Source organism: Mirounga angustirostris, unplaced genomic scaffold (genome assembly GCF_029215605.1).
Source record: "Mirounga angustirostris isolate CCGP_5_RB_7025 unplaced genomic scaffold, mMirAng1.0.hap1 SCAF_10, whole genome shotgun sequence".
NCBI lineage: Eukaryota > Metazoa > Chordata > Mammalia > Carnivora > Phocidae > Mirounga > Mirounga angustirostris.
The window spans coordinates 73,433,352-73,459,825 of record NW_026991718.1 but is presented as its reverse complement, the minus strand read 5'-3'; the positions used below and the strand labels follow the sequence as shown (position 1 = coordinate 73,459,825).

The 26,474-nt window shown below is 36.0% G+C and overlaps 1 protein-coding gene across 3 annotated transcripts in view; it reads right to left on the bottom strand.

Annotated features, from left to right (window-relative positions):
• SRBD1 (S1 RNA binding domain 1) overlaps positions 1-26,474 on the bottom strand; it is a 198,575-nt gene that overhangs the window by 115,192 nt on the left and 56,909 nt on the right. For all 3 annotated transcript variants that reach the window (XM_045885069.2, XM_045885070.3, XM_054509890.2), the window contains exons 13-14: positions 25,098-25,188; positions 24,239-24,346 (exon numbers count right to left, since the gene is read on the bottom strand). In XM_045885069.2, the coding sequence (XP_045741025.1) occupies positions 24,239-24,346; positions 25,098-25,188 (199 nt within the window). The remainder of the gene's footprint in view (positions 1-24,238; positions 24,347-25,097; positions 25,189-26,474) is intronic.

The window sequence follows — 26,474 nt, the reverse complement described above, 5'->3', positions numbered from 1 at the left end:
GTTATTTTACTGCCATACAGTATTTCCTAAAATGCAAAAACACCATTCAGAAACACATCCCAACACAAATAATTTAACTATGACTTAGTTTAGTTAGCTTCTGAGCTAAAATTAGGCAGAAAAACAATTTTCTTACATGCCTACATAATCCATGACTGGAATGAAAACAAATACACATCACACTTCTGTACCCTTTTCAGCAAGAATAAAATGGAATGGGGGATGTTGGAACTGTCTGAGACCTCTGGCTCCATCATTATGGAAATCAATGACTATTCTGACTCAGGGTTTCCAGAGGAAATATCTACTTTCATCACAGTCTCTCTCAAAGTGTTCCAATTCTCATTTAAACCTTTTTTAAAATCACTAACAACTTCCTTATACCTTCAAATGTTATAGCACTTACAATTTTCAAAGCATTTTCAACCCAAAACTCCAAGTCTGTCTTAGATTATGAACAGCTATGACAGACCATATTCTTTATCAAATATCTTTATTTGGTCCTTTTATCATTGGATGTCACTTTCATTTTAAAAGGAATTTCTGTATCTCGTGAGAAAACCTACTACTGAGCAATATGACCAAGACACTTGGAAACTAACAGTGCTTTAAACTCAAGAACGGCAAATTCCGTGAGAATCTGGGAATAAGAAAGAGTAGATGAGATGATATCCTACGGACATGAAGTGTGGAGGCACTTCAGAATGAAATGGGACTTCTTATGAGTTACTGAGTAGCAGCACTTAACAGGGCCCAACACTGTTGTGCTACAATATGTATTAGTTTTCTGTAACTGTCACAACAACCCTGTTGTTATCCCATACAACAGCTGAGGAAACTGAGGTACAGAGAGGTTGGGCAATTTGCTGATGTTCATACAACTAGTCAGTGGCAGGGTTACAATAAGAACACATAATGTGACCTAAGAGCCCATATTCTTAACCATTATTTTGAGCTATGTCCAATATTCAGCACAATGCAGATATCTCATTAATCTTCATATTCCTGAGAGGCAGATATTATTCTAATTTTACTAATTAGAAAACTGAAGCTCAGAATAAAGAAACTTTCCCAAAGTCAGACAGCTAGCAAGGAACAGAGCTCAGGTTCAAACCTGAGACTATAGGACTCTAAAGTCTATGCTCCTAGACTTAGCATTAGACATCTCACCTACTAAAGAGGCAGAGACTCCTCCACCACCACAACCTCTCACCAATCATTGTGATATTTATTTCTCCTCCTCTGGCTCTTCCATGCAATACAGATTCTTCAAGGAATCTACTGAATATTTAATTATCCACAACACCTCCCAACTTCCTTGAGCACTTGCTAGGAGACTTATTTTGATAAAGTCCAATTTATCTATTTTTTTCTTCTGTTGCTCATGCTTTTGGGGGCCATATGTAAGAGTCCTCTGCCAAATTTGAGATCAAGATTTACTCCTATGTTTTCTTCTAAGAGTTTTATAGTTCTAGCTTTTATATTCAGGTCTTTGATCCCTTTTAAGTTAATTTGGGTATATGCCATAAGGAAAGAGTTGAATTTCATTCTTTTGTATGTGGCTATCCAATTGTGCCACCAACATTTGTTGAAAAGACTATTCTTTCCCCATTGAATGATCTTGGCACTCTTGCTGAAATCAGTTGGTCAAAGAAATGAAGGTTCATCTATGGACTCTCGGCTCTACTCCATTGATTTATATGTCTGTCCTTGTGCCACTTACCACACTGTCTTGATGATCATTGTTTTACAGTAAGTTTTGAAATCAGAAAATGTGAGTCTTTCTTCCACTTTGTTCTTTTCTGAGGTTGTTTTGGCTATTCAGGATCCTTTGCAATTCCATATGAATTTTAGAATCATTTGTCAATTTGACAAAGAATTCAGCTGAGATTCTGATAGGGATTGCACTGCATAAGGAGATCAGTCTGGGGAATATTGCCATTTTAACAATATGTCTTCCAATCCATGAACTTGTGAGGTCTTTCCATTAATTTAGACCTTCTCAAATTTCTTTCAATAATGTTTTGTAGTTTTCAGAGTAAGTTTATACTTCTTTTGTTAAATTCACTGCTAGGTATTTTAATCTTCTGGATGCTATTAAAAATGGAATTTTCTTACTTCATTTTTGGATTGTTCAAGTATATAGAAATATAATTGGCAAGTGGCAGTTGCCAAGTGGTAAGACCACTTGGTCTAGTATCTTGCAACCCTGCTGAATATTTTAATTAGTTGAACAGGTTTTTTGTTGGTTTTTTTTAGTATATTTTTTAGTATTTTCTACATATAAGATCATGTCATCTCCAAACAGAGATAGTTTTATTTCTTCTTTTCCATCTGGATATTGTTTATTTTATTTATTTTTTGCCTAACTGCCCTTGCTAGAACCCAATGCAATGTTGAATAGAAGTGGTCAGAATAGAATCCTTATCTGGTTCCTGTTCTCAGGGAAAAGTATCTAACCTTTCACCATTAACTGTGATGTTAGCTGTGAGTTTCTTCACATGCCATTTATCTGGTTGAGTTCTTCTAATCTTTGTTTTCTTGGTGTTATCATGAGAAGATGTTAGATTTTGTCAAATGGTTTTTCTGTGTCTACTGAGGTGATCATATGAATTTTGTTTTTTGTTCTGTTGATATATTAACTGATTTTTGGATGTTTTTAACCAACTTTACATTTTTGGGATAAGTCTCTCTTGGTCATGGTGTGTTGTTTTATGGGTTGCTAGATTTGGTTTGCCAATATGTTGTTCAGAATTTTTACATTCATATTCATAACTGATACTGGTCTGTAGTTTTCTTGGTCTGGTTTTGGTATCAGGGTAATACTCGCCTCATAGAATAAGGTCTCAGAAGTGTTCCTCCTGCATTTTAGAGGAGTGTGTGAGGAATTAGTATGGTTGTCTGTTCGTTTTAGTATGTGGTAGAGTTCAGTGATAAAGCCATCTGGACCTGGTTTTTCTTTGTGTTTGTTTGTTTGTTTTTTACTAATTCACTATTTTTATTTAATATAGGTCTATTCAGATAATCTATTTTTTCTTGAGTCATTTTTAGTAGTTTGTGTCTTTTCAGAATTTGTCCATTTCATCTAAGTTATCTAATTTGTTGGTATACAATTTTTCTTATTATTCCTTTGTAATCATTTTTATTTTTGGAAAGTTAGTAGTAATGTCCTCTTTTCCATTTCTGATTTTAAGGATTTTAGTCTTCTCTTTTTTTCTTGGTGAGTCTAGTTAATGGCTTGTCCATGCTGTTGATACTTTCTAAGAACCAACTTTTGATTTCATTGCCATTTCATTGCATTTGTTAATGAAAAGTCTATATTTCATTAATTTATGTTCTATTCTTTATTTCCTTTCTTCTTCTTTTCTCTCTCCTGCTTTAAGTTTAGTTTGCTTTTCTTTATTCAGTGTCATGTGGAAGGTTAAGTTTTTTAATTTGAGACTTCTTTTTCAACAAAGGCATTTACAGCTATAAGCTTTCCTCCCAACACTCCTTTAGCTGTATCCCATAAAGGTTGGTATGTTATGTATCTATTTTCATTCAATGTGTTTTCTAACTTTTTTTATTTCTTCTTTGATTATTTAGGATTAATAAGTTAGTATTGTTCAATTTCCATATATTTGTGAATTTCCCAAATTTCTAATTTCTATTTTTATTCCATTGTGCTTATAGAACATACTTTGTATTGTTTGTATCCTCTTGTATTTATTTATCATCACTGCTTTAAATTTTGTCTTTATTGTGGTAAAGTATTCATAACATATTTTTAATCATTTTAACCATTCAAAAGTGTACAATTCAGTTGCATTAAATACACTGTTAAATGTTTAACAGTTACCAGTACCTTATATAAGTGGAATCATGCCATATTTGTCTTGTGTCTGGCTTCTTCATGTACTTATTGACTATTTGTATCTCTTCTTTGGAGAAATATCTATTCAAGTCCTTTATTCATTTTTTAATTGGGTTGTCTGGCTTTCTGGTACAGAGTTGTGGGAGTTCTTTACATAAAATTCTGGAACTGGCACTCTCTTCTGCTGCTTCTCCAGATCTCTATAGGTTTTTGGCTGCATCCTGGTGGTAAATGTGGAGATCTTCTAGTTGTCATCAAAGATGCCAAAAACAAACTGCTCTTTGGCAGTTTGTGTGAACAGGTGTGAATCCACTTTCTCACAAGGCATCCTGGACTGAAGGGGTATCTCTTCCAGATGCTCTTCAGTGAAACCAGATTCAGAGCTTGAGCAGATATACTCCTGCAGGCATATGCCTGATTTGAACCAACAACAGCACAAAAGTACCACTGAGGCCCAGGGCCTGCTGCTGCCTCTGCACTACTCACTGCTGACTGCTTAATGGGCCCTCTTTGACATCTGGAAACGCTTTCTTTTGACTAGTAATTGCCTGGGATATAATTTTCCATTCTTTTACTCTTGTCATTTCTGTGTCTCATGTTTTAGATGTATTTTTTTAAACATGAAGAGCAACTTTATAAGGCTGCTACAAGGATTAAGTGAGTTAATGTATGAAAGTATTTAAAAGATTGCACCACTGCTATGTAAGAGAGGCAAATTCCATCCTCCCTGAAGAAAAACACATTAAATCCAGGCATCAAAGATTTTAGAGTTAAAATTCCAGGGAAAATGAATACACAATTTAAAAAAATCACATAATGCATGTGCCTAAGTCAGCAGAAGTAACAAAATTTGCTTCTGAACCAGCAAACACACAGTTGTTGGAATTATCACATGAAGAATATAGTGTGTGTATGCCGAATATATTTAAGGAAATAAAAGAGTATGCAATGGGGGAGATGGAGCACAATGAAAATGTGCTTAATCAAAGATAACCTTGTAAAATTCTTAAATGGCCATCTGGAAGCACAACGGGCCAGATGAACTTTTTGTTCCTCTTTTCCTTTGGTAAAGGCCTTCTCTTCCCTGAGCTAACAAAGCAAAAGTTTAGTTTGAAAGGGGTGGGGTGTGAGGTAAGGTGGTGGTATGAGCAAAGGGGTAGCCACATTGTACAGCCAAGGACCCTTATACCAACATTTACTGATTACATATTATGTGCCAAGCACCATTCTAAGTATTTTTAAATGTATCATTCCACTTCATCTTCACCACATCCTCTGGTTGATAATATTATCATTCCCACTTTTAGAGATGAGAGACCAAAAGATTAAATGATTTGATATATTCACTGTAGCAGTAAGGGGTGAAGCTCTAATTTGAACCTGGCTCGACAGACTGTTCTCTTAACTACAAAAGTAGAAAAAGAACCCACACAAGTTCAAAGAACAAATATTCCAATTTACCTGGAATATAAGAATTTCTGATATCTGAGAACACCTGTTCTGAGAGAGAAGGGCATTTAAGTGGAATCCACTGAAAATAGGAACCAAAATTTCACTACAAATAATAGGAGCAGATCAGAGGAAGATTTAAATGAGATTACCTTGAAAAATAAAACAAAATATTGAAAATGGACTTATTTTAGCTATTATTTAATGAAATATAGGTTTATAAATTATAACTTGGTGCTAATTCCTATAAGGAATGTTAACTTATATGATTCCTTAATGAATGGTATCGGTGGCATAATGTAAAGAGCTATGCAGACTCAGATTATGAGCCTGAATGATGAACATCATGCCTTGGGTTGAGAAGGGAGTATCAAGAGATTATCTTGGAAATGTAGCTTAAGGCCAGCTCATCAAAGGCTCACACTCTCAAAGAAAGAAGAATGGCAACAGGAGACACTGTAGGAAAGAAAGAGTAGAAACATTCCAGAGGGAGAATCAACAGGATTTGACAGCAATTTGAATGGAGTATATAGCCGAATAAGAAATCAAAGATTATCCATTTTGTGCCCAACGACAGAATTGCTAGCAAAGTAGAGGCTTATAAAAGAACAGAAACACATGAAGAAAAATAGTTGTGGGAGCCAAAGCATGGAGTTAAATTTGGTTGAATCTGAAGCACCAGAGAGGTACCCAAATGTCAGGCAGCAAGCCATTGAAACCTGAGTCCAGATCTCTGGAGAGAACTTCAAACTAAGGATGTACATTTGAACCCACAGATGCAAAAGATGAAGAAGCCCCACAAGTGGATGGAGAAATTACCAAGGAAAAGAAGACCTACAGAGAAGAAAAAGGAAATGAAGAAAACATTTGGAGCACTAAGTTGAAGAGCAAAGAAGAGGTGCAAGGGTGCAGAGAAAAAAGAGTTATGAGAAGTGGAAATTAGATTATTCAAAAGAGGTGGGAGAAACAGCAGTATATGAAACTGAAAAGGAGTCAAGATGAGCTGGACCAAATAGTAAATGAAAACTATTGCTTCTATATAAAAACAAAAAATGGATGCTGTGCTTACACTGGATTTTGGAGACAAACATTCCTCCAAGTTACTAAATTCAACAATACAGATACATTTTACATTTTCCCACTTAACACAAACCTGTCACTTCTCACTAAGGAAAAGTAGCCAGAAGGAGAAGATGACAAAAAAAAAAAAAAAAAAAAAGTCAGTAAGAAAATGAAGAGTAGAAGCAAATCAAACCTGAAAGATCTAAGATACTTCAGAAGCCCAACATGTTACTGGGAGATTCTCCGGTCAGCTTCTTTTATCCACTTCTCATACTCCCCTGCCAAAAACCATGAATGAGAAAAATATCAAGTCTCAAATCTGAAAATTTAAGCAGGGGTCTTTAACATCCTTCCAGTCTTTCTACACCTGACAAAATTTATTGAAACAGAAAAAAAGACTGATCTCTTGGTAAAAATTTTACTTATTACTTTTCCCACCAAAGTCAAAACCACCTAAAAGTAGCATTTTGTATTTAGAACGAGATACAGAATCTCAAAAAGAGTTTGACAGGTAAAGGCCCTCTCGTAAAGAAGTGGAGATAAGAAAGAAAAAAGATATCGGAGTTCTTCTTACATAACCAATAAATTTTTTTAAAAACTTTTTTAAAAGATTTTATTTATTTGAGAGAATGAGTGAGAGAGAGAGAGAGCACAAGCTGGGGGAGGGGCAGAGGGAGAGGGAGAAGTAGGCTCCCCGCTGAGCAGGGAGCCCCATGTGGGGCTCAATCGCAGGACCCTGAGATAATGACCTGAGCCAAAGGCAGATGTTTAACCGACTGAGTCACCCATGCGCCCCAACCAGTGAATTTTAATTCAAAATAAGCCTACGACCTGGAAGAGAAGGAAATCACTGACCCTTAGAAATCAGAGCATATGATCTGAATAGAAATGCACATCTTCAAAGTATTTCTTATACACTGAAGACACTACAGAAGCTTCTTCATGCCTGTATTCCACCTCAAAGTTTTAGCATTTTGGCCACACCAACATCTGAATTCTGAGCCAAGAGACATCCGCAATATATTACTGAGTGTAACTTAAAATAGCAAGTAGAACGTGACAATGGCAATGGTGACAGCATCAGGATGGAACCATGGAACTGTTGGAAATCAAACCTGTTGGGAGCTGGGAGGGTAGTCTATCACACTTCTTGTGGTCCCTTATATTCCTAGATTCACGAAAATCATTCTGTTGAGAGGAAAAATAAAATGCTCTGAAGAATAAGGGGAATTTTAGGTAAGCAGGGTAACTAAGGGAACATAAAAAAATCAGTCGAAAACATACCAGTCAACTGTAAGCTGGTGACTTATTTGCAAGCCCAACTTGCTTATCACTAATTGATAAATTTATAATCCTTGACTCTGTTGATCCTTTCAATCAAGCTTTAGATTAACTTATAGTTATTATGTTTGAATGATTAAATATACAATATTAGGGCTAATTCATGTGCTTTAACTACACTGACCTTAAATTAGATAGGATATATAAAACCTCAGAATTAAGGGAAAAAAAAAAAGATGCATGCATCAGTATGCCAACCAAAGGACTCCACAATACTGGGCCTCACAAAAGCTGAAATGCTTGCAAGATAGATTGTGATGACTTTTTAGGCAGTATCACGCTTCTCTGTCTCTCAATTCCCTAGGACTATGATGAGTCATATCAAATTCTTAAAGGAACATATCTTCTATGCAAAAAAAGATGTTGCTAACTGTGAAGGGGGAGAGAAAAACGCGGCATGAATGGAAAGGTACACATCTTCCAGCCTTCATTCTACTACCGATTTCCTAGTATCTACCCCTCTCAACCCTCAGTCACCTTTCCTAATGCCAGGGGTGAGCCATACATGGTGCACAGCAATGGCAGCAAGAAGTTCTGCATTTCCTATATCAGGAAACGGGCAAGAGGTACCTCTTCTACCCCCTTCCTCAATCATAGACTCAAATGCCAAGTAAGTTGCATATGCTGCTCACTCCCCCACATAAACTAAGCTATCTGTCTTCAGGAGACCTCTACAGCTCTGTAGCACTATGTTGACAGTGAGAAAGGCTGTTACCAAACTCCTCTGTGTTAGTTACACTGTTGGTTTCTTACACTTTACAGGCCAAAGACTTTAGTTCAATAAATCGCAAGATCAGGTCTGGGTTGAAATTTATTTTCCTGCCATATATGAATAAAATGTTAAGCAGCTAAGTGCAAACAAAATTACAGAATATCAAGAGAATACGCTATTTTTAAAGCGTTTTAATATTACACAAATACATTTTAACAAATACCAATTACAAAAAGTTTTTATTACAATAGATTTTAAAAGACTTCTATAGGTCAAGATTAAGTAATTTGAAAACAAAGTATAAATTTGAAAGCAAATTTCATTTTTTAAAATATTCTGTGATTTCTATTTTTCACTATTTAGATTAAGATAGGTCTGCGGTAAAGATGTTAGAAATAGATCCACAGATAATCCTTGTGATAATAACTGAAAAGCAAAATGTTTTAAACATTTTTTCTTAAGTAGAGAGAAACATCCAACAAATGTTTGTGAAACAAAGAAGGAATCAGTTTCAAAATTGAGCTACAAGAATTCTACCCCCATATATTTAACCTAGAACAGAGACCATAGACTCTAAAACATGCATTTACAGGAAAATAAATATTCCACAATACATATGGCAAACCTTGTCTGAGTCCTGTTTCCTTTGTTCTTCTTAAGACTCAGTTTCCCGCATTACTATGTTTAAAAGCTTTTTCTCAGATGGCTCAGTAAAGAATAAACAGGCTGTGAAGTTAAACTGGTTAAACAATCTCTGAATAAGATACTGACTTTGCCTTTTATTCTGTCTTTCATGGAGGTTTGATGAATTTTCTCTGGCCACCCTCTTCAATTTCCTTATAACCAAGATGAGTGCCTCCTCAACTCTAATCATAAGTGCCACTTTGGACTAAAGATTCCCCAACCCAAAGAAAAACACAAAAACAAACCACCTCGGGAGGAGCACAGCTGAAAAAAAGTATGTTCTTAACTTCTCGTTACTCCCTTCTCTAGCTAACTATTGCCACCCAGCCACCACCACGCCAGCTACCACCACCATAACCAGCCCCCCCACAAAAGACTTGAAACAACTGCTTTAAATTTCTTTTAGTGCAGCAAGCAATAGCTTGTAAAAGGATGCAAACCAGCTGAAACATTTGACAGACAGTGTTAAATACCAGGGAATTCCTATCAACCATTTTACTTTAAAAGGTACTTTGATGTTGGCTATCTTTCATGTACCTCTTTCATGGTACATTAATAAAGAAAATGGAGCTGAAGTAAATCAAGTCCCAAGGTCACATCTAGAATTACAGCACTGTAGGTACCTGATGAAATACGGATTAATGCTGCATGAGTAGTGAATAAATAAAAGCACCTCTACCCACCAATCAGGCAAGTTTTACAAGTGCTTCTGAACTTTATTCTGCAACTAGACCTGAGACATCTTTAATCCTCCATGCCCCTGAAACCTAATTATCATAATGTGAACCCAAATGTTAGGGTCCCTTCAAAATGCAAGTGCTGTGAAGCAGAAAAGTAATGGGAATTAAGCTGGGTGTAACCTTAGAAATGTACGGATGTGGGGGAACTTGAAAGTTGTATTTCAATAAGTCAGAAGAGCATAATACAAAGATTTAGCCACATAAAATACATTAGACTCAAAAGGTTCCTCCCTCAAAAACAAAAACAAAACAAAAAAACCCAAACCATATAAAACACAAATAAGTTGGATTCAAACTATTTGCAAGTATAAGTTTCTGGTCCTAGAATCTCCAAGTCCCATATAATCAAATGAAAAGGATCTCAACAACAAAGAATTCTAGCAATTTTGCATTCTCCTAATGCAATTGAAATGAGAGACAGAATCATAGTGATTCTGTACAACCCAAACTTCTCTAATTTAAAAAAAACAAAAACAAAAACCTTAAATGCTCCCAAATAATCAATGGAACATGTTTTTTTTTAAATGTCGACCAAAGGTGAGGGAAAATAGCAAGCTCTTTAATGCCAAAGAAAAGAGGAAAAAACAAATTAGAATGGGCCAAGGAGTTAACAATCTCAAGGTAAAACTCATTCCATCAGTAATTTGTTGATAATGTAGTCTTATTCCTTACATATCTAATTTATTGAGGGACTAGGACTTTAAAAAGAATTAAAATTACGTAATATAAATACATTCATCTTGTACTCACTACATGTCTGTGTTCACTACAACACAGAATTCAGCATAAATCAAGATTGTTCTGGGCCCGAATCACAGAGACAGTTACTTAGTGTACCAAAAGATCTACAATACAAGCTTATAAAATGGTTCCTATCTTTACCAAGTACAGCATTTATGGAAAGATCTGTGAAAACTTATTTCATCTACTTATTTATAAACATTAGAATATTTTTTTAAAGATTTTATTTATTTGAGAGAGAGAGCACAAGCAGGGGCAAGGACAGAGGGAGAGGGAGAAGCAGACTCCCCGCTAAACATGGAGCCCAATGCAGGGCTCATCCCAGGTTCCCAAGATCACGACCCAAGCTGAAGTCAGATGCCTAACCGACTCAGGCACCCCTATAAACATTAGAATTTAAAAACTATTCTATGCAACTGATGTCTCTATGGCAGAAAACAGTATTTATCTGATAAATGTACTTTAATAACAGAACTTGTGTACAGATGAAAATGGTGAACTCCACTCCACTTTCAAGATCACAGTAAAATGTTAGCTTGGAGGAGGATCTAGGAGTGTAAGACTGTACATATACACAAACTGGGATAAAGAAAAAATGTAAAACAATTGCATAAAATAAGGCGTTGTTCCTTCCATTTCTAAAAGTTATCAAAAATACTCATAAAATCCCAAACTTCATCACTTGTTACATTAATGCAGAACATACTATTGTTTTAATTTAAATTTTAGGTTCTGTTATAGCAAATACACTTGTCTAAACAGAACATCTGTTTTGGTTATAATACATTGTATCTTTGGCAAGAACTTGTAATAAAACTAACAAAAACAATCAAGACTCTTTATTGGATCTGGCAACAAAAGCAGATTTGTAACCAAAAACCTTAAGACTAGAAATGACCATCACTGGGCTCTAGGCCAGTTCTAATCTAAGTCAATAAACAAAGATCTGCAAGAAGGGCTACAGTTAAGGGGGGTTGGGATAACTCCTGCAGATATTTAAACTGGACTTAGAGATACAGAAACACATGGGTTACAAAACTGGTAAAAAATATTTTATTTTGATCAAAAACTGTCAAATTGAATCTGAATCCAAATAGTATTTTAAAACCACACACACACACACACACACACACACACACACACACCCATAATTATTCATTCCTTATGCCTCCTTTCCAACATATCTCATTGAAACGGTCTACTTAAATATATATTTTTAAAAGTATATATTAAAAATATATATTTTTAAAAGTATTCTGCCATTTCCACAAAATGAACATAAAGTATATGGGTTGTAAAATAATTTTACTTTAAAATTTATTTAATTTTAAATTGTATGTCACAAACATACCAGAAAGGAAACTTTAAAACAAGTCCAGTGTTTACAATAGTCAAAGAAATGGAAAGAGGATTATCAGTCAATAGGTGAAGGACAACAAAATCCTAAAACATCACAATACATTTTCTGTAGCCATCAGTGTAGAAAGAAGTGAGACAAATATTCTATCACCTTAACCTGTCATTAAGCATAGTATTCAAACTAATATCCAAAAAACACTTTTAGGCTGTCCCATGTTTCAAGTCTAATTCATGGCCTCCATCACTGCTATAAAATGGAGATGGAGGAGAAAATCTTTTTAAATACAAAGAAACTGACCTTACATGAAAAGCAGAAATTATTGTACTAGTCAAAAATAAATAACAGGGGGGCGGCCTGGGTGGCTCAATCAGTTGGGCCGCCAACTATTGATTTTGGTTCAGGTCATGATCTTGGAGTTCTGGGACTGGACCCTGTGTTGGGCTCCACACTCAGCCTGGAGTCTGCTTGGGATTTTCTCTCTTTCTCCCTCTGCCCCTCCCCCTGCTTGCATGCATGCACATGCTCTCTAAAATAAATAAATAAATCTTTAAAATAAATAATTAAATAAATAGATAACAGCAACCACAACAACTTTTCCTCCATATAAAATAACTAACTTCACAATATAATGAGCTTTACATAGCTAGATATATCTTACGTCACATAGCTAAGCTTATTGATTAGATGGGAAGTAAATTCCTTTAAAACAAAACCATAAAATTAAATCCAGGTGGTTCAAGAGATCTGCTACACATTATTCTGATAGAATCCTCAATGGTCAAATTTCAAGGAAACCTTAGAAATCATCTCATCGAAATCTCTACTGAAAATTCCTTTAACATCACAAAAGTCATTTATCCCTGTGCCAGTTCATCTTGTTAAATTGGGTTCAATGTGTTTCCAAAATTTTCCTGATCCTGATTCTTTTTTTTAATTTTATTTTATTATATTATGTTAATCACCATACATTACATCATTAGTTTTTGATATAGTGTTCCATGATTCATTGTTTGCGTGTAACACCCAGTGCTCCATTCAATACGTGCCCTCTTAATACCCATCACCAGGCTAACCCATCCCCCCACACCCCTCCCCTCTAGAACCCTCTGTTTCTCAGAGTCCATAGTCTCTCATGGTTCGCCTCCCCCTCCGATTCCGCCCCCCTTCATTTTTCCCTTCCTACTACCTTCTTCTTCTTCTTTTTTTTTTTTTTTAACATTTAATGTATTATTTGTTTCTGAGGTACAGGTCTGTGATCCTGATTCTAATACACCTCCATGTCTGCAAACTTGAAAATCTTGACTAAATCACTGAGCAGAACATTAACTAATACAGTGTCTGTGGCAAGCCCCTAGAGACCTCACACCAGACATCAAACCAGTAGCTAATCAACATCCTTCCGGGAGCCACGTAACCAAATCTCTATTTCTCTAGTTTCTCCATTAAAGTATCAAGAGACTATTCAAAGTTGTGCTGAGATCTAAATGTGCCTACCAGTTTTAGTTTTCCAAACAGAAAATGAAATGGGATAAAGCCAAAATGTTTTATTTATAGAAAGTGTGCACTGATTTCCAGTAGATATGTTCTATTGTCCCTTCCTAGGTGCTCATTAACCATCCTTTTCTGATTTCATAATAGCCTGATCAAGATCGACACTCAACAGTCATTTGCATCTTTATTCCCCTTTGGAATATTAAAATACCATCCACCCCTCTCCAAGCTCCCATAATTTCTTAATAATTAACCAACAGTAGCACCAAAATTTTATTCCCAAGTACACCCAGAATGCCAGAAAATATTTTATCTGCGCCAGAAGATGAAATGAGAAATGGAAACACTCTTACTAATGCCCTATTTTAGTTACATTGGGGTTTTCTTTGGTGATCTTTATTCTATCTTCTTAGCCCCAAATCATTCTATCTCGCCAATCAAAAGAAGAGCACTTTTACTTTCTGATAGGCCCTGATAAGGAGGATGACATTATGTACAAGCAGTGGGATCTCTTTCCTCACTCTCTTTTTCCTAAGATAATCATTATAAATCTTTTATGCTATATTTAACATTTGTGGAGAGGCAATAAATAGAGGGATTCAGGCCTGGAGCCTTAGTCTTCCTGTACTATTTTTGGCAGATCAGTGACTCTTCTTTTACACACACTTGGTTACTTACTTTTTATCAGCTTTGTATTTGACCTTGTAAAATATACAATTGACTGAAAGTTTACAGCCAACACACACAAACTGATTTACTTCCCCATCTTTTTCTGGTGGTAGAGCCCCTGGAAGTCAAAATGCTCCATTCAGAACATGATGAAATATGTGAATTTCAAACCATATGATTGAATATACAGGGCTAAATCAAATACTAGATACTAGTAGACATCAACAAATTAAGAAAAATATATGACTGTAAAATAAAAATTGCTCCAAACTTGGTTTGACAAAGAACCATTCTTGTATAATGTAATTTACAGCCTTCTTCTATGGGGGGGGGGGGGGGGGGAAGCATTCTTCACAGAATGTGTCAGCAATTTTCATATACTTAAATGGGTATAAGACTTAGCAAACCAGTCACCCAAACTATTTTGTTTTCTAGTGTAATTATCCTACATTCTCATTTTCCTCTAGAATTTTGTTACCAAGAGTGAATCTCTCAATTGGCCTAATAGAAGCCTTTTCCTTTGCAAGAAGATTACCAAAAAACTAACATATGTAAATGAAGTGTTTGGAAAGTTTTCTTTGACATGAGGAATTTTAATTGAGAAAATTCTATCCATTAACTTTTTCCAGAGAATTTGGAAAGGATTGTAGTTCATAATTTTAGTGGTGGAGCACATTAGTCCAGCTTACATTTCCCAATATGTTGAGGACTGTTGCCCTATTTTCTTTCCCTAAGAGGATCTTTTGCAATTTTATAGGGTAATCTGAATTATATTTCTAAGAGTTTCCCAGCTTCTCATTAGGGACTCCTATAATCTTACCTCTTAACTTTGCTTTTTTTTTTTTAAGTAGGCTGTGGAGCCCAACACAGGGCTTTAACTTATACTCATGACCCTGAGATCAAGTCCTGAGCTGAGATACAGAGTCCAACACTTAACTGACTGAGCCACCCAAGTGCCCCCTTAACTTTGCATTTTTAAAGGTTCAAATATCGGACTTCATATAGCAATATTTCTTCAAATTTTTCTGATTATTATTGACAATAAAATATGCTTTACATCACAATCCAGGGCACAATACATGTATGTACCCAAAACCTATATTCATGGAACAATACCTAGACTTAATAACAAGAGATGCACTCTAGTTTTTATCCTTTTTTTTTTTAAATGCTGATTGGGACCCACTATATGGATGTCACCTTCCTCCAATGGACTGCAACCCACAGTGTGAAAACCATGGGTCTAGAGAGCTCATATGACATGGAAAGATGAGGATAATGAGGACATGAATGTGGATGCAGATAAATGAGGGGCATAAACTCATCATGCTTTTCTTCAGCCTGGGTGATACCATAACACATGGAAAGAATTCCTAGCATAAGAGATAAGAATATATGTTATATCTAGATCTACCTACAACTGCACTTGTTACTTTATCTTCTTACCTTGCTTTTAATTCTCCATAGAGAATTCATCACCAATTAGCATAATATATATAAACAAACACATACACTTAGATTTTCATCTGCTTTCCCTACTAGGTAAAAGCATCAAGAAGTCAAGTCAAGTACCTCCCAGCACAGTACTTCGCCTGCCACATAGTCTTGAGTGCTAAGAGTACTTTGCTGACCATATGAGAGCATGTGTAATGGGATGTTTTTGTTCTGGCTTAAGTCCCAAAACCCCATTGTGCCACCATGAGCAATCGCCCAACTTCATCCTATAAAATGGATATATGTTTGAGGAGAAGGACAGGGGTGTTAGAGCTGAAAGAGAACATTTCTTTAAGAAAACTGTTGGAATGCTGCGGCATTTTTCCTGCTGCTGAACATCTCATGTGGAGGCATGTCCCACTCACACCATGCCAGGAGAGAGGGGCCTGCCTGGGACCAATATGTGAGTGTGACATAAGAAAGAGAACAGATGTAAACACAAGCATGAGGGGAGAGGGGAGGAAAGGGAGAGAAGGGGAGAGAAAGGGAGAGAGAGAATAACAAAGGGAGAGAGCCATACTAGGGATAAGTTGCTGATCCCCCTTTGAGAGAAGACAAGGATGTATGAACCAAACAGGCCTGCAGGAGACAGTGAGAGGGAGCTCTAAAAAGATTCTGTCCAAGATGACTGAGTAGGAAAGTGATTCAGACAAGAGCAGCCTGTCTGAAACCCAGGACTGAAGGAGGGTCATGGTCAGCCTGAGAACATATCTGCCAAGTCACAGAAACAATTCAAGGATCCTGTTGGGGAAGATCTCAGGAAACAAAAATAAAAACCAAGTACTTCAAAAATTCCCCGTGGAAGAATGAATCAGCAATTGCATGTAGGCCACCCAGAGGGCCCTATTCTCAGACTGCAACTGTCCCCACTGTGTAATATTATGGCTCCTTTTACCTCTTCACAACTCTGAAGACTATACTTAAAGGAATCTGAAAATTCAGCTGGTGAGTTGGGAAGAAAGGGAACAATAACAAGGAGGGAAGAGTGAGGAAGCTAACCATGCCCCTACAAACCCCTAGAGTGAGGTGGTGTTTCCCCAGAGTGAAACAGACCTGACATAGAAATTAATGCACATCAAATGTGGAGCCTTGAAGATATTTCAATTGTTGATATGAGACTGTTCTCCAGACTAAAAGGGAATGAAAGAGCAGAGACCCTTATCTCAGCCAGGGATGGAAGAACTACTCCAAGCATGAGCTGACTAGGAGTGGGATAGTTAAGTAAGCAGTTGTCTTCTTCTTGCACCTTACTGAGTGAGTCCATCTCATTCAATGAAACATTTACACATGATAAATACTTGTGGAATGAATGAATACATAAATAAAATATATAAAAATGTTGATACCATTCTCTGGTAAAATCACAAATTATTTTTATTTTCCTCTTCATATTTTCCTAGATTTTTCAAAACCTCTTTTAAACTTAAAAAACAAAAACAAAAAACACTAAATTGCCAGAGAACAATGTCACACACATTTCAGTGAGCATTCATAAAGTAAACAAATAAAAGAAACAAGTAATTCTTAATTCAAAAGTATAAATTTAGATGATTAAAAATGATCATCTAATTTTACCTTATGTTTTATTTGTCTTCAATATCTGAAAACACCAAATTTTAAGTTTAAAGTAGTAGATAAAAAATAGAAAATCAAGTGGAGGGGGGAAACAAAAATAGAAAATAAAGTTATGAACTTGTTTGCCAGTAATATGGAAGATCAGTTACCTGGACCTAAAATGTCGATTTTATTGAAAACAACGAGAAGTCCTAGATGTAATACATCTTCTTATTTAAAAATTGAGTTGGCAAGAAAGAAATACTCAACCTAAAAAAGGTTAAGTGAATGTGGGAACCTTGATTTCTGAAGCTGACTTTCACCCGAGGGCATTTGTTGAACCAGGTGATTTTTATTTTCCATCTTCATGGTCTCACAAAGCTTCACACAACTAGAGGACTAGAAGACAAAACCCAGGGTCCACCTATGATGCATATGGGTTACAAAAGATTCCCCTGCCTACTTTTACATATATAAAACCCCCAAAGTGGGGCTCCTGGGTGGCTCATTCAGTTAAGCATCTGCCTTTGGCTCAGGTCATGATCCCAGGGTCCTGCGATCGAGCCCCGCATGGGGCTCCCTGCTCAGCAGGGAACCTGCTTCTCTCTCTCTCCCACTCCCCCTACTTGTGCTCTCTCTCTTTCTGTCAAATAAATAAAATCTTAAAAAAAAAATACAGTTTAATATCCCAAAGTATATATATCCCAAGGGGTTAAACCCCCATGGTTTAATATCCCAAGTATATATATGGATTAATATCCCAAAGTATATATATCCCAAGGGGTTAAATATCCCATGTATATTTAATATCCCAAAGTATATATATCCCAAGGGGTTAAATCCCCATGTGTATATATGTATATGTATATATGTGCATATATACACACACACACATACACCCACATAAGATTAAACCCCCAGTATAAGGGTCAAAGAGAAATAAGCTCACTGCACCCTACCCCCAGGATAGTGTGATGAAAATGGACTATCTCAAACCTTGTCACAAGGGGAATCTCTGATGAGAACATGGAACAACCATAAGCCATCTCTCTAGTGTGCAGCTTAAATTCACACTACCTGGGTGGCCAGAAAAAAACTCAAGCCGAGAATTTAATTTAAATGATTCCAAGCTCGTAGTGTCTACAGGAGCCTGACAGAAACAAATGCAAATCCTTTTTGGAGTGTCTCACAATCAGTGTAGGCCTCAATGAATTCCCACAGATAAAGTTCATGAAAATAAGGAGTTTTCAATAAAAATTAACTGAAGAGGAAACAAAGCAGCAGAACAAGCAGTAACAACAGATAGCAGAAATAGACTTCCAAGGATTTTCAATACTAGAATTATCACACAAACTATAAAACAGCAATGGTTGGTATGGTTAAGGAAATATAAGATAGGTGTGAAAATATATTCAGGAAAAACAAAAGACCGTAAGAATGATCAAGTGGATCTGAAAAAATACAGAGCTTCTGGAAATGAAAATCATAACTGAAGTTAAAAATTGAATCAGATGGTAGCTACACTCATGATGAGCATAGCATAATGTACACTTGTTGGATCACTATATTGTGTGCCTGAAACTAATGTAACATCATGTGTCAACAACACTAAAAAAAAAAAAATTACATGGATGGATGTCAATTCTCCACAAATTAAATTGTAGAGCCAATTTAATCCCAATCAAAATCCCAGCAGGACCATTTGTAGAAATTGAAAGGCTGATTCAACAGTTTATGTAGAAGCATAAGAGCCCTACAATAGCCAAAACAATTTTGAAAAAGAAGAATAAAATTGAAGGACTTACACTACCTAATTTAATGACTTATTAGTGTTAAGACATATAGACCAATTAAACAGAACAGACTCCAGAAATAGATTCACATGTATATGGTAGTTGAACGATTTTGAACGAACATGCCAAAGCAGCTCAATGGGGAAAGGAAAATCTTTCACAAATGGTACTGGAATAATACAGTCATATGCAAAAAAATACCTTCATACCATATATAAAAGTTAACTTTAAATGGGTTATAGACAAATCCCATACTAAATGTGCCTGCAAATAAATACCGAAAATACAGCTGATTAGTCTATACTCATAGGTTTAAAACTGAAGATACATCAAAAATCGAAAATAACCAGTTGTCAACGGATGACTAAAATATGGTGTAACCAAACAAGAGAATTAAAGAAGAAAAAGGAGGGAGGGAAGGAGAAGGAAAATGAGGAAGGAGAAAGGGAAGAGGAGGGAGAGGAAGGGAGGAAAGGGAAGAAATCAGGTGGCTCTGCTGTTTAAAAAACACTGCAGCTGGCAATAAAGGCCTTCAGAAAGAAAGGGAAAAATCAGCATCCATCCTTTTTTCAAAACTACTCTCAAAACTAATTAACAGCTTTCTATTCTGTTTCTGTTACCTAAGCTGATTAAGGTTCTCTGGTTAATTTTTGGTTTCTTGGAGAATAAAAAGCTTCAAAGCAACCATATCAGTAACTGAGAAGATAATAAGGTTTTATGGCTTTACAAAGAAAAGTCAGAAGACTTAAAGAAAAGTTAGAGAGATAAAAACTTGAGGGAAGCCTGCATTAAAAAAAAAAAAAAAAACTTGATATTCTTGGACATATAGGAGGTTCTTATTTTCTACAAAAACTAATAAACTTTCTAATATTCTAGACTCAAGATTAATAAAAAACTCAAAAGCCATAAAGAAAAAGACAGATAAATCTTAAAAAGATAGGGGCGCCTGGGTGGCTCAGTTGGTTAAGCGACTGCCTTCGGCTCAGGTCATGATCCTGGAGTCCCTGGATCGAGTCCCACATCGGGCTCCCTGCTCGGCAGGGAGCCTGCTTCTGCCTCTGACCCTCCCCCCTCTCATGTGCTCTCTCTCTCTCATTCTCTCCGTCTCAAATAAATAAATAAAATCTTTTAAAAAAATTTTAAAAAAATCTTAAAAAGATAAAATTTAGGATTCTATACAAAATAAAGCTTGAATTTAAACACAAAATGGAGAAAACTACTTGCATAATCTGCAAAAATTACAACAAATGGACCAATAATTAATATATAAAAACATTTACAAAACATTATGAACAAGACAAAAACCTCCAACAGAAAAAAAATGAGCAAAGGACATAAGCCATCCACACATACACAAACAATTCAGAAATGGCCAGTGAGCATACAAAAATATATTTGACTTCATTAATAATAATAGCAAGTATATGCTAAGTGCTGTTCTAAACAATTTATATATACTAACTCATTTAACCTTCACAATAATTTTGTAAAATAGGTACTATTATCATCCCCTTTTACAGATGATGAACCTGAAATACAGAGAGGTTAAGTAATTTGTCCAAGGTTACACAATTCGTTAAGAAGCAGTACTGCTGGGATATCAATATGCAATTAAAACAAAAATGATAGAACAAACATGCATCATAATAATACTCAAGGTCCCAGAGAAAGGTGAGCAGAGACACTGTAGGTAAGAATATTAATTGGCACAGTCATTCTGGAAGACAGCACGGCAATGTACTTCAAAAGCCCTACAAATACGCAGTTTGAAAATTAATTTTCTCAAACAAGCAATAATTCATACAACCCAAGACAGTGATTACATGGGGTAGAGGCACTCCAAGGAAAAAACACACAAGGAGCCTAAAAGCTGGGAACAAGGACAATCATTTTATTCTTCCTCAAACTATATATAGAGGTTCTATATTCTTTAGATATATTTCACACTAAGAAGTGCTTTATTTTCTTCCCTCTTCATCTGGACTTTTATACGGACTTATAATATAAATATTTTTAAGTAAAGACATCCCAAATTAGCCAACATGCTGAGAAGAGGGAGAAATAGCATGGAAATAATCTCAGTAATAGATTGGGTTTGGTAATTAAGCACTCTGCAGTTTAGGAGCAGTGGTAAGGTACCTCTTTAAACCTGTAGTCTACTTCTTGGAATGGATTCTAAAGCAATAAAGGTATGTGCAAAGATTTAAGCATGAAACATTTATTATAGCTTTGCTGATAATAGTGATGATTAGAAAAAGCCAGCGTCACACAATGAGGAATGACTAAAATATAAGATCATATAAAAGTTTATCCATAGTAATTTTAAATGACTTTGTAAAGTCCATTTATTGGCATGGGAGTGTATTAAGTTGGGGAAATGCTGTAAAACATGTACAGTGTGAGGTTCTTTTTATAACACACACAATCTAGAAATATGCTCTAAACTATAAATAACAATTGAGCTAATAGAAAAGCCTATCACTTATCTGTGTTTTCCAATTTGAAATAATATTACTAATACCTTTAAAGAAATAACGTTTGTTTTCTAATTTTAAGGCAAGAGTTTCATTAGCTTCACTCTTAAACATTTTTCACAAAGGAGTTAACCCTTTGAGGCTCAAGCTACTCCCTGCAATTAAGTTAAACTCTGGAAAATACAACAACTAATCTCAAGCAACAAAATTACGATTCCTTAACTTCTATTTTCTTTCTATTAAATGGTTGGTACCCTCCTGGAATGAAAGAAGAGAGAAGTCCAATATGTACTTTACAGATGTCCAGCACCGACCCTCTTTTCCTAATATGATTTAGCCGTCTGCTCGTGCTTCAAGGGCCAAGCCTGCTACATCTAACCTCAAGCCCATAACCCCACGCCTCTCCAACAGCGCCTGTTCCCTTTTCTCATTCTCTCATCACACACCGCACCTCCTCAGGTCACTCTATTTTCTAATTCTTTCATTATCCTAATGATCTAGGGCATTGGGAAGCAAAATTAATTTCTTTTCTCTTATTTTCTATATTTGCCTGCTCAAACTCACTTGTATACTGTAGCTTTCAGGGAAGAAACATAAAGTGCAGGGTCTGAATTAACAGCACAAAATTTTCTTTTCCATTTGCTGCTCCCAGGTTTTTATGTGATCTCATGTAATTCTACAGAATGCACACAATGCTGTGATTTCTAGCAATGATTCTACGATCAGCGTAAAGTGTGCCAACCATAGTTTGAAATATAAGAAGGCAAACATTAAAGAGTCCTTTTAATTCTTTCACAGTTCATTAAATAAATATATAACTCTAACCATGCAATATTTTTTATTTCAAAATTATCATTTATCTTGGGCAAAATATAATCTCTAATCTACCAAATGCAAATTTCTCTATCAATGAAAAAAGAGAAAAAACAGTAAGTCATAGATTTACCAGAGTGTTAAGCTGAGGGGAAGTTTTCTACAGTTGTTCCATATTGTAATTCTAGTCAATAGCTTGAAAATATTTATCTGATTAAAAATAATTTAAACCTTAATTTGTTGAGATGGACCTATATACAGATGTTTGTGCACAGATGTTATGTTTAATGGGAAGGAGGCAGAGATAAATAAAACATGATCCCCTGATTTAAGAAGGTTTCAATGTAGGAGGAGAAACTAGATACATTGCTCATAAGCATAAATGTCTCATAAGGAGCTAGCCGTTTCTACATTTCAATAAATGTTACCACTGCTACACAAAAAACACTATTTTTTTACAAAAGGAAAAACCAGGACAAAAGCAGAAAATAATCAAGTATAATAATTTAACATGAATGGAAACAAACATTCAGATATTCAAAAAATAAAATGAGTGCCTACTATGTGCCAGAAGATTGAAACAGCAAATCATACTAGCACATTTAATATTTTAATGATCTGAAAGTTCTTTTTATAAGCACTACAAATGTACCCAAGATATTTATATTAAATTAACATGAACAAGTTAAAAAAAAAAAATCAGACAAGTTGCCTGAAATAAACGGAATCAGCTATATCGGGTCCTTGTACCAGGTTCTCAAAAGGATTGGATGCATGTGCACAGTTCCCAGTATAGGTAAGATCCAGAGTATTCCCCAGACCATCCTGAACAAGAAGGGGGACAGGGGAAGCTGAGGTGGACTTTTCAATCTGGTCCTTTCCTGAACCATGGCCTGTGGTACCTACAGCTTTTTTCTTTTTCCCTGACCTCCTAATCCCCTTTGGTTACCCTGCATTTGTTTTCCTGACATCTTGATTACACTCTTGGCCTATGGAACACTACACTAAATACAAGCCCTCCTCTTTTGGCCTACCTCCATGGATCTTAGGATTCTTCTTCTTGTGTTGGGTTTTGTTTGTTGATCTTGTCAGTCACATACTCATCAGTTGACTTATAGCAGTGGAAAATGGTGCTTGTGCACTCTTCCCTAGATATCAGCTATTGTAATTATCTTCTGTCGTAGAATTAAACCCTTAAGAACTTAATATTCTACTGTAGTTTGAAAAAGGTAAGCCTGAGGGCACCCGGGTGGCTCAGTGGTTTAACTGTCTGCCTTTAGCTCAGGTCACGATCCCAGTGTCCTGAGATCAAGCCCCACGTTGGGCTCCCTGCTCAGCAAGGAGCCAGCTTCTCCCTCTCCTGCTCCCCCTACTTGTGCTCTCTGTCAAATAAATAAGTAAAATCTTAAAAAGGAAAAGAAAAGAAAAAGGTAAGCCTGGCTACCTGAGGTCTAAAGGGAAAGTAAGGAAACGAAGGTGAATGAAAGCAGAACTACTACAGATCTGGGGAAGGACTAGAGAAATGGGTCATGCTAAGCCAAAGCTATTCAGAAGTTAAGTGGATGCCTATATAAAATGAAAGCTTGCAATGAAGACACAAACAAGAAAGGAATATCAGAAGTGCTTTTAATTGGTAATACCCTTGGCTGTCAGTTCTGAAAACCAATTTATACGCATCAGAACTTTGGGAGAAAAAAGCTAAGTTATCCACAGTCCTATGTACTAGTTTGTAGTTAATTAGAACCCTCACACAAGGTACAACCTAGAAAACCCCATGAACGCAAGTAAGTCCTATCTTGCTATTTCTGTGGGAATCTTTAGGATACTGAAACTCAAATTTCTCTAGGAGACAGACACTTTACATTGTCCTACAAAGCGCTTGTGAACAGCAAAAGGTGTTTTGCAGGCAAAGAAGATCGATATTATAAAGAAGAGAGAATTCATCACAGAAGGAACTGTAGAAGTTCCTTTGCTTCTCAAAGAAAACAAACATTCCTAATATCCTTACCAGTAAACAACATCCAGTGGTGAAAAGTAATTTTTCATTATCAGGTCAGCAAAGTAAGCTTCTGTTTCCCGGCAGGCAGTTCCATTTCCAATCACCACCGTGCTGCAGCTGCAAGGGATAAACAAGATGAGAAATGGAATGAGCTCAAGGCATGCTTCTAAATCAATCAGGAGAAAATGCACAGAATGCACAAATACTATCATACGATGATCTTATTCTCTCATATAGCCAAGCAACATCTCCACTATTTCACAATGGAGGCACAGACTTTTATAGAATAAAGGACAATGCCCCTGCATTTGGTATGGGAAGCAATGGAGAAATATTTTACTGTCATACAATCAAGAACAGTCAGCTTTCTTCCCATCTAGAAGGAACCAAATTTACACATAGATAAGAAACTCTGGAGCATTCTAGGCCATAATAAAGACATCATGACTGAATTATGTGATATGTTGCCAAATAATCTCTGAAGCTTCAAACTACCATCACATCCACTCCTCAGATCCATAAAAAAAAATGGAAGGAAGGAAGGGAGGGAAAGAGGGAGGAAGGGAAGGAGGGAGGCAGAGAGAGAGAAAGAAAGAGAGAGAGAGAAAGCCCAAATAAAAGAATTCAATGCTCACTTTTGCTCATATTACCACCTTTGTTTAGTGAAGGTGGCAGAGGAAGGGAGAAGCATCCCTCTGGAGTCTCCAAATGTAGAGTTCTCCAGCAATTTGCCCCAGCATTGTTTTACATGATTCCTTCTCTCTCACCAGGGCACTTCCCTTAATCCCTCCCTCCAAATTAGGAGCTACAAAGGTATCTCTGATTGGCTGAGCCAGTGAAGTACTCAAAAGGTTACTTATGTTCATACTTGAAATTCAGCAAAAGCCTCTTTATTTTCTCTGCCTCTCGGAAGCCTTGTCCACAATGCAAATAAACCACGTCAGTATGAAGTATCTGACCTTAGAGAAAATGAAAAGAATAAGCCAATTTTGTAAGAAATTACAAAACACAACACAAAGATGATATGCTTAAGTAATTTATACCAGAAAAGGGAACTGCTTTGTCTTTTAAAATGCAGGATGAATCATTCATATTCACTAAATCAGATTCTCCCAAAGCACTCTGAAATTTTGTTACTTCCAAAGTTATAAGGACACTACTTTGCTACTTATTATTAACAAAATCATATTAACCAGATTATATGCCATGACACCTAAAAGATAAATGGTTTTTAATAGCACATAACATCAAGCTAACATTTACTGAATATGTACCAAATGCCAGGCAATGTTGTAATATGATTCTATTTCTTCTTTTGGGGTGTAGATATGTGAATGTAGATATGTATAATTCTTAAGCTGCATATTTATGACTTGTGTGCTTCTCTATATATTATATTATATTATATTATATTATATTATATTATATTATATTATATTATATTTCAGTGAAAAATATATTCAACATTTGAGGGTAAAGACCTCAAGAACAGAAATAATGAGCTAAGTGACCAACTTAGGAAGCTATGAAAAGAACAACAGAATAATCTCAAAGAAAGTAGAAGGAAGGAAATTATGAAGTTAAAAACAGAAATTAACAAAATAAAAAAACATATATATAATGGAGAGGATTGGTAAAGTTTAACGTTAAAAATCAGTTAAGCAACTTCTTCCTAGAAACAACGCCAAAGGTAAGGGAAGCAAGGGCAAAAATGAACTACTGGGACTTCATCAAGATAAAAAGCTTTTGCACAGCAAAGGAAACAGTCAACAAAACCAGAAGACAACCGACAGAATGGGAGAAGATATTTGCAAATGACATAACAGATAAAGGGCTAGTATCCAAAATCTATAAAGAACTTATCAAGCTCAACACCCAAAGAACAAATAATCCAATCAAGAAATGGGCAGAAGACGTGAACAGACATTTTTCCAAAGAAGACATCCAAATGGCCAAGAGACACATGACAAAGTGTTCCACATTGCTTGGCATCAGGGAAATCCAAATCAAAACCTCAATGAGATACCACCTCATACCAGTAGAATGGCTAAAATTAACAAGTCAGGAAACAACAGATGTTGGCGAGGATGCTGAGAAAGGGGAACCCTCCTACACTGTTGGTGGGAATGCAAGCAGGTGCAGCCACTCTGGAAAACAGTATGGAGGTTCCTCAGAAAGTTGAAAATAAAGCTACCGTACTACCCAGCAATTGCACTACTGGGTATTTACCCCAAAGATACAAAAG